The 9,725-nt window shown below is 35.9% G+C and overlaps 2 protein-coding genes across 2 annotated transcripts; both read right to left on the minus strand.

The window, feature by feature from the left end:
- Positions 1-2,520: 2,520 nt before the first annotated feature.
- Positions 2,521-4,229, minus strand: pvalb4 (parvalbumin 4). Its single transcript, XM_026916202.3, has 5 exons — positions 4,136-4,229; positions 3,466-3,532; positions 3,126-3,258; positions 2,906-3,015; positions 2,521-2,806 (listed from the first exon to the last, which is right to left on the minus strand). The coding sequence occupies exons 2-5, from the start codon at positions 3,524-3,526 to the stop codon at positions 2,781-2,783; spliced, it is 330 nt and encodes a 109-aa protein (XP_026772003.1). The 5' UTR covers positions 3,527-3,532; positions 4,136-4,229; the 3' UTR covers positions 2,521-2,780.
- Positions 4,230-5,407: 1,178 nt separating this feature from the next.
- LOC113527991 (parvalbumin beta-like) lies at positions 5,408-7,397 on the minus strand. Its single transcript, XM_026916203.3, has 5 exons — positions 7,314-7,397; positions 6,504-6,578; positions 6,137-6,269; positions 5,915-6,024; positions 5,408-5,664 (listed from the first exon to the last, which is right to left on the minus strand). Exons 2-5 carry the CDS (start codon positions 6,562-6,564, stop codon positions 5,639-5,641), a joined length of 330 nt encoding a protein of 109 aa, XP_026772004.1. The 5' UTR covers positions 6,565-6,578; positions 7,314-7,397; the 3' UTR covers positions 5,408-5,638.
- Positions 7,398-9,725: the final 2,328 nt, after the last annotated feature.

Below are 9,725 nucleotides of genomic sequence, written 5' to 3' on the forward strand. Positions count from 1 at the left end.
AAAGCAATAATAATTAGTAGTGTTGCACTAGTCGTGATGAATGATAACGACAGACAATGAAGTTTTTGAAGCATTTCAAACATTTTTAACACTATTTAACACTATATTGAGTATATTACAGAGATGAGAACTCAAGTTAACTTGAATGGATGTTAATTAACTCCTTATTTGACTTGAGCTTGAACTTGACAGGCTCATGACTTCATTCTGACTTGAGACTGATTAATGCATTATTTGGAAGCTAATGATAATACAACTACTGAAATGTTGGCAGTTAACACTCAATCACTTTCTGATAGGGACAGATTATTCACTGCGTCTTTCCGTATGTACACACACTACACGCTTGAGCTATTATTGTTGTATCTCTTCCCAAGTCAGTGTGGAATTCATGCAGCTATCAACTTTATTATCTTGAACCACTCTCAAAACATAATGACTTTATAACGTTTGAGTTTGTTGAACTCTTATAATGCTGTGGTGTTTCTGTCAGTTTATGTTTGCGCTATTGCTTAGTAACAGTAAGATTTGAGACTACTAACATTAACAATAAACTTTTTAAAATGACCTGTATCATAATTTAATCTAATGGACAATGTTATATTTAAAGGGAAACAAAGTCCAAAATATGCATTTTGATTAGGCAGATCATATTGTTTTGATGGTTAAGTTAAATTCTGCCGTCAACCAATGGTGATTTTAGATTTAAAAAATATAAATCCTTGAAATGCTAGTGCTTGAAATATAATGTTAATAACACATTGAGTTAAAAACAAAACTTTCAATATGGTGGATATAGCCTAATTGCAGCACCAAAATAAAGCATGTTGGCAATTTAATTCCAAGTTTTATAAGACACTTTGGATAGCAAGTGTATCATCTACATGTCAAATTGGATAAGATATGATATGGTTTTATGCTTCTAATACAGTTCACAAATGTGTTGTTTTGTTACATTTGTGTATATCATTTCTGGATAGACTTTACCCTGTACGATATGCTCTGCAGTGCTTTCCCTAGAAATAATATTGATTTGTTTTATGTATCTGCAATAAAATGCCTACAACCAACAGCTAAAGTGCACAACTAAAGATTTATGACTTGCAAAAAGTGACTTTACAGTATCTTTTGTAATAGAGTATACCCCAAGCTCTACTTAGTAAAGATTGCTTTCATCATATATGTTGTAATAACCAAAGTGTTTTTATAAACTGCAAATATTATAGAATTTTTTTAAGAACCTTTTTAGCTGATGTAATTATTTTTTTCTAAAATATGGAATGAAGTTAATCCATATATGCAACGTGTACAGTTCAAGAAATCAACGTTTCTTTAGTCGTTTGCAACAATGTAACATATAAAAAAACTAATCAGGGTTATATCAAACATATTAACCATCACATGTAAAATGTTAGTGACAATAACTAAGAAAATAAACTAAAAAACTCCTTCCTTAACAGCTGTAATTGCTGCACACACTTTCCTCATAAAACAGTCAGTTTTTTCCAGTCATTCATTAGAGATACCCTCTCATACCTCTTGCTGGACTATAGTTTCATTTAATTATAAATCAATGTAGTGGGAGACAAAATCAGAATCGAAATTTGCTTGAGACAAAATATAAAAATCACCTCATCAAATACACAGTAAAAGCCTACTGAAACTGCATACACAATACATCAGGATATTTTTGATGTAGGTCAGGAGGAAGATAATAATGATGGTGGTGGTAGTGATGTTTATGATCTCACAGAAGATCACAGTACTAATGCTATTCTGTATCATATGAAAATTGCAATACTGTTTATGATGATAATGGTGGTGAAGAGGATAATCATAATTGTGACAATAATGATGATGGTGTTAATAGTAAAGATTTTGATTTGCATGAGGCTGGTACATGATAATAATTGATCATGTTTATTTAGAATTTTTCTTTTAGTGTATCGATGATTGTGATGATGATGATGATGATGATGGTGGTGGTGGTGTTAACAGTTTAGGTGAGTTTGAGGAGAGAGATGATAATGATGCTAAAGGAGAAGACTATGATAATGACCTCCCAATATAGTAATGTACTAAAATCATAATTAGTGTATTGCTGATGAAGGGGATGGCACTGATACTGATGCTGATGCTGATAAGGATGAGTTTAAGGAGATTAATAAATAAAATTATGCTGCTGCTGACAATGATGATGATGTTCTCTCTATAAACTACATTACAATGCTACTACAATGCTACTATGTTATGGTCATTGCAGTAGGCGTAGTGACGACAGTGATGATGAGTATGTGGCAGATGATGATGATGATGATGACGATGATGGTGAAGATGATGGTGATGATGATGATGATGTAATGAAATGATAATAATCTCTCCCTAGACTAATTCTATTCACCAATAAGCTATAGCTAATCATTGTGGCATCAACATTATACTCTCAATACCATGCTTTCTGTTGTAAATTTTGTGTTATAAGGGAAGACACACACTAGAAGAATGGACAGAAAGTCGATATTGCAAAAGAATATTTATTCTTTTCTTATCGTCCGTTCCCGTAAAAGTGCATCAGATTTTACAGTAAGCAAAATTCATATTTAAGACAGGATACACAGCCGAGCTACATTCACAATCATCATTTTGGACAGTGTGCTGCATGGGAGGAAACTTCTCATAAGCATCGGTATAAAAATTATTTATAGTCAGATGAACATGGGAGGTCTCGGGCAAAGTTGTTCCTTCAGAGCGAGAAGTAGTGTTTGTTGGTCAGAAGCATTTTATGCCTTAACCAGGCTAGCGAACTCTGTGGGAAAGGAGAAAACAAGTAAGTGATTAATGATGCATTTATTATGCAGTTATTAAAATGATTGTGATGTCTGTAATAATAATATAAAGCATTTACCATCAACTCCAATCTTGCCGTCACCGTCGGTGTCTCCAGCCTTGAGGAAAATCTTGGTCTCGTTGTCGGTGAGTGCCCTCGCATCCGATTTGAAGTTCTGCAGGAACAGTCTGTGGAGAGAGCATTATTATGTTTGTTATTGGTATTATTATGCATTATTACAGCTAAAACAGAGCTTTCTATCAGTACATTGCAAACTAATGAACTAATTTCTCTTTACTTCAGTTCATCCTCCTCAATGAAGCCGCTCTTGTCCTGATCAATGATGGAGAAAGCCTTCTTGACGTCATCAGCAGACTTGCCAGTCAGACCGACCTTAGTGAAGAAGGCCTTGTGGTCAAAGGAGCCATCGGCTGTGTAAAACAAACAAACAAACAAAGTTATTACAATATTTTATTATTTGTAGGGGGCCAAGAACCATCTTACTGTAGTTGGAATAATAATAATAATAATAATAATAATAACAATTTTATAATTTTAATTAATTTATATTAATTTGTTATTTATTTATTTATTTTTGAGCCTAATGTGATTAGGCTGTATAGCTAAGTAGCCTATACCTTTGCATGCATCCAGGGCTGCAGCGATATCAGCATCGTTGAGGACACCAGCGAATGCCATCTTTAGCTAAGTGAGGGGGAAAAAAACCCATTAACATTAGCATCATGGTTGACATCATAAAAACATGCAAACTAATATGCATATGACATCAGTGATTGCCCTGAATCTGGCCATGATCACGTCCTCTTAACCCTCTTTATGCAATGCATATGCAATTTGGCCTTGAGGAATCATTAGTTGCACCAACCAGTTTAATTTTTCTTTTCTGTTTTAATTCACTCGCTATCAGTTAGGCTGATTTTCTGTCACAAGCTCAGTGATGCGATCAAGTCGACCCAAGACAGCACAAAGCAACAGGTGCAAAGCTAATGCATGTCACATCCAGGTCACATGGTCATCATTAGGATGTTAGATCCCATCCAGTAGGCTATGTCCAACAGGATTGGGGACGATGTGATCCGAACCAGGGTAGAGGTAGAGAAATTCTCTTTCACATCCATGGTAAGTCCAGTGGAAAGGATTTAGAAGCAGTGCAATTTTTTTTTTTTAGAAAAATAGATGATCAGATAGGCTTTGATAAGGGTCTGTTGCAAATGCATTGCAGGTCCTGTGTCAGAGTTGTTGTTTTTTTCCTCTCTTGCTGCTGTCCCTCGCTGCATGCAAACTCACCTCTTTTGTCTTTTTGGTGGTGAGCTGTAGATTCTCAAAGACTGGAGCAAACTGCAGTGAACTCCGGCCCGGTGCTCTCAACCTTATATACTTTCACACAGTCCAAATATGAGGCCTAATGTAACAGACACCCAATGGAAGAAGGGGGGTGCACTTGAAATGTGTCCAGCAGACAGACTGCACTATATTTATCTTGGTCAAGGAAGACGCTTAAATGGTGAGTTTGAAAAAAGCAGTCAGTAATGTCCTGCAATGCTAATAATATACGCTGCTGAGCCGCATGAAACGGCGCTGGTGTGAAGTGCATGTATGGATAACAGCGTGCTCGCATAGGGCTCATCTCATTTCGCCCATACGAAACTCACTAGTGCCTTACTACAAGTTATCTTCAAGACAGTGTTAAGGTATGCAATGCAGCTTTATGTTTACACTAAATAACACTTATAGTCTATAGGCCTGAGAGTAAGATTTTTTTTTTTTTGGTAGTCATAGTTTTTTTTTTAACACACTTTAGCAGTCCACATTTTGCAAAAAGAATAATCTTTTACTTGCTATAAATTGCCTAATTATTTTTCTTATTATTTATTAACTAATGATTTAGCTAGCATATGTATTAATGTTCTGTATTACTTTGTCTAAATACTAGCATATCCAGTTATCTAACTGTAACATGTGAGACTACTGTCAAATCAGGCTGACTTGAACATTAATAAAATTTATGGATCCTTCGAGTGTTCTTCCTTTCCCATTCCATAATGTATTACCATGTTTTTCTATTTATCTTTCTCATAGAATTTCAAAGTATTCTTTAAAATATTAATTTCTTCCAGTAAGTTCATTCTGTGATTTGCTTTACTTTGGTCCCAAAAATCACAAATGGAAAAGCTATTAAAATAAGTAGAATCAGAGAATCTAATTTGGATTTTGTTTCAATGAAGGAAATAGCAAGCTTGATGTTTTACACAGCAGAGGGCAGCACTATTCCATCTGACCAATATGGGAAGCCATCAATACTAACTGGATAGTGCTGCTGGATGCATGTCATAAACTGTCCTTTGTAAATCCCTTGCAATGCAACCCCACCCCCCCACTCAAAAAAAAAAACAAAAAAAAACTGGGCCTTCCCTCTGTGACTAAAGTACCATGTCTGGCTTTTTCTTTAAGAGCACCACTACCCTGAAAGCTTTTTGATAAGTGGCCCAGAACACCAAGTTGCAGTTTTTCAAAGTAGGTCAGTTGTCTTGCATTTGAGCAGAAAAAACCACTATGATCTTAAAGAAGTTACACCAATTACATTTATTCCTTGTTTTTCACTCTTCCCCAGAAGTACATCAGATTTGCACAAGCCAACATGTCCAGATAATGTTAACAATACACTTTAAGGACAATTTCAAGTAGAAGTCAGTTCATAAATAAGATATAAAAAATATGATCTTAGGTCAGATGAGCAGTAGCATGAGTTCTGGTTCCGTGAACAGAGAAGGGTCTTGGTCAGATGGAAATTTAAGCCTTTACAAGAGCAGCGAACTCTGTGAGATAAAATAGAGATAAAACTACCATTAGTGAATTCTGCAAAACGATTCCCTTCATAGATACACTAAATGTATATTTTCAAGTTTATTGCTAACTATAAATATTTATAACTTAGGCCCAAGCTAGCCAATGTCTGCACAGTCCAGATGACTTTATGTAAACATTTACCAACTAATTAATTAACTCCTTAGTACATTACTGAAGTTTTCTATGTCGTGAGTGGTGTGTTAGTGTGTATCAAATTACCCTCAGCTCCGATCTTGCCGTCACCATCACTGTCACCAGCAGCAAGGAAGGTCTTGGTTTCTTTGTCGGTCAGTGCCCTGGCACCGCTCTTGAAGTTCTGCAGGAACAGCCTGTAAAAACATTATAGATGCTTAGTCATTTCATTCATGAGTCTTAGAAACATGCCAATGCTTTAGGGAAATTACAAAGAATAATCAACTGGTATCAAGAAAGAGTTCTTACTTCAGCTCATCCTCCTCAATAAAGCCACTGTTGTCCTGGTCAATGATGCCGAAAGCCTTCTTGACATCATCGGCAGACTTGGCGGACAGACCAACCTTGGCGAAGAAGGTCTTGTAGTTGAAGGAGTCAGGAGCTGTGGATTGGGACAATTATAAGACTACTTATGCACACACAAAGACACTTTGGCCTGTCATGAATCTATACTATCCATGCAGTCGTGTCACAAAATTTGCATTCTCACAGGTTTATTTTGTTTTAATTTAATTATCTTACTGGATTTTTCTATGCTTAAATATTTAAACCATTTTTTCAAATGTAACTGCTTCATACTTTATATATAGTATAAACTACAAAAACTGAGTCTTACCCTCGCAGGCAGCAATAGCTGCGTTCACATCAGCATCAGCCAGCACTCCAGCAAAGGCCATTTTTACTGATCAAGCTGCAGAAAAAACAGACAGGAAGTTATTGGGACATTAGGCATCAGCTCAGAATGAATGAAATGCCTGGTATGATGTCTAACAAATTTTCTATCTATAATATGTTAATTCTTTACTCAGCTTATTTCTACTGTCCAACTAATTGAATGACTGAATGCCCTCTCCTGTCCTTGCATGTGCAATGAGAAGTTCTAATTAAATTTTTTTTAGGTTTGTATTTTATAAAAGAGCAACAGCTTCACAGAGGTCCTATTTAAGATGGCTTAAAATCAGATCTGTCATTTAGTTCAATATTTTGTAATGCAGGCTAGATCTTACACATGCAGCTAAGTCTGTGTCAGAGGTCAAGTGATATTCACTTGTGATGGGGCTCTAATAATTCATGGCCTTACTATTATAAGGGTCTATCTGGTTTAAGAATAAATGGGAGATAGAACCTTATAATACTAAGGTCACAAAATGACAAAGATTACAAAACAGCATGCACATGGGCCTTGAAGGTTTTCCTTGGCAGTGTTCTCCTTAGTGAGCCCATCACCAATCCATTTCATGTACAAGAAAAGTCCATTTTTTTCTGACAGCCAAGCACTAATGAAGAAACTCCTCAATCACTAGAATGTATTCCCGAAAAAGCTGTCCATTGACATTTTTTCCTGAAAACCACCACAAAATCCTAAACCCTCTGTATCCTGAAGACTCTTTGAACGCTGTTTGATTTTCTTGTCCATCTCACTCACCTTGTGCTTCTCTAAGGCGAGTGAAAAAGCAGAGGAAGTCGAGGTGTGTCCCTTCACCCTCTTCCAGGCCACCTTATATACTCTCGACCCTCACCATTTACAGGGCTTTGGGCCCCAGTAATGGATACTGCCTATAGACCTTGCGAATAGTTTTGAAAAAATGTGTCTACTAGTCAAAGTTGGACTATTTTTAACCTTCTCAGGCAATGCTGTGGACCATGTGTAGGCCTCCTCCTATAACCTACAGCAAGCTGTCGGCGCTCACACACTCACAACACATTGCGTATACTAATCATTATCAGTGTTTTAATGTTTCATTTAATTTTCATTACTTACGACCCAACCAGAGACACAAAACCATTGCTACATTTTTATAAAACAATAGTTTTACTGTTTGGGACATTTGGATGTAGATTGATGACGTTTCTGTCAAACACTGGTCTTTTGTGTCACATAAGTATAATTAAAGGCCTATAATTAAACAATTTAACAAGAATCTCATGACCAAGAAATAAAAAAAATTGTAAAGTATGCTAAATAGGCCTAATAATACGTAACACAAAGTGGGTCCAAAACCAGTATATAATCAAACAATCTGTAAAAAAAAATAATAATAATAATAATTCAATGTTATTTGTAAAGTGCTTTTAACAGAAGATGTAACAGTCTGGATGTAGAGTTTAGATTCCTAAAGAGCAAGCCAGAGGCTACAAGAGCAACAGGATGTCATGAGCCAGATTTAAATATTCAGATTTAATTTTCATTACTTACGACCCAACCTAGACACAAAGAAGAATTTTACCGTTTGTGCCATTTTGTGTTGGTATTGATGACATTTCTGTCAAATACCAGCCTTTTACATCATAGGTTAGTGCATAACTATAATTAAAGGCCTATGATTAACAATTTAACAAGAATCACATGATGATGGACTAAAAAATATCAGCAAACAACTGACAAGCCTAAAATGTAGTAAACAGGAGAAGCCCACATCAGGTTCCACTCCAGTCAGCCAAGAAGAAGAATCTGAGACTATCATGGGCACAGGCTCACCCAAACTGCACAGTTGAAATTACAAAAAGAAAAATCACTGGGTCTTTTTCCAGTCTTCAGCTGTCCAGTTTTGGTGAGTCTGTGCCCATGATAGCCTCAGATTCTTCTTCTAGGCTGACCGGAGTGGAACCCGATCAGCAGTGTTCTTCTGCTGTTGTAGCCCATCCACCTCAAGGTTCGAAGTTTTCGGCATGTTGAGATGCTTTTCTGCTCACCACAGTTATAAAGAGTGATTATATGAGTTACTATATCCTTCCTGGCAGCTCGAACCAATCTGGCCATTTTCCCCTGACCTCTCCTTTCAACAAGGCGTTTCCACCCACAGAACTGCTGCTCACTCAGTGTTTTTTGTTTTTCACACCGTTCTGTGTAAACTCTAGAGACTGTTGTGTGTGAAATTCCCAGGAGATCAGCAGTTTATGAACTACCCAAACCAACCCTTGTGGTACCAACATCCATGCCATGTTCAAAGTTACATAGATCACATTTTTTTCTTCATTCTGATGTATAATGTTAATATTAACTGAAACTTTTAACCTGTATCTACAGGATTTTTTGCATTGTGCCACATGATTGGCTGATTAGATAAAACTGCATGAATGTGCAGGTGTACAGGTGTTCCTAATAAAGTGGACAGTGAGTATATGTAAATGTCTCTACATGCCATAGCACTCAACTCATTAAATAAAAATATATTAACATATTTTGTTTGTGAGTTTCAGGCCAATTTGTACAGAAATACAGTAGAAATATGGTTTTATTTTAGACCTATATAAGGCAGTATTTAGTTTGGGCTTATGGAGCAAATCACTGATGATAGAAAAATTTTTTTTTTAATGTTCTGAAATAAATGTTGCCTTTGTCCCATGAGCTTCATACTCACACCCTTAGCGAATATGAAATATCAAAGTATGAAAATAAAAACTTTTGTTGCATCCTTTTCCACACACCTCTAAGTTCAATTAGATGCTCTGCGAACCTTTCTGGCAACCCAAAATACTGCACCTACTATTCAAATCTGTATTTGTACTAGTTTAGAATGCATCTCTTCTGTGTAATCATATTAGGTTACATCCCTAATATGTAGACATGACAGAAATAATAGATCAATATTGACAAATCGATGATTGAGCACAAAATAAATATGAAATCAAGCCAAGTCAGTGAACACTTTAATAACTGTAACAATCAGAACTTAATAATCCACTCATATAGGGAATAAAAAAGAGCAAATTACTGTTTTAAATAATGTGAATTTTGACAAATTATTGTTCATTAAAACTTAGTTCCATTTAACAGCCAAAATACAGGTCTTCATTGGTGTGTCAAGAAAAAAAACGAAATGCAAGACACAAAATG

Source organism: Pangasianodon hypophthalmus, chromosome 13 (genome assembly GCF_027358585.1).
Source record: "Pangasianodon hypophthalmus isolate fPanHyp1 chromosome 13, fPanHyp1.pri, whole genome shotgun sequence".
NCBI classification, from domain to species: Eukaryota; Metazoa; Chordata; class Actinopteri; order Siluriformes; family Pangasiidae; genus Pangasianodon; species Pangasianodon hypophthalmus.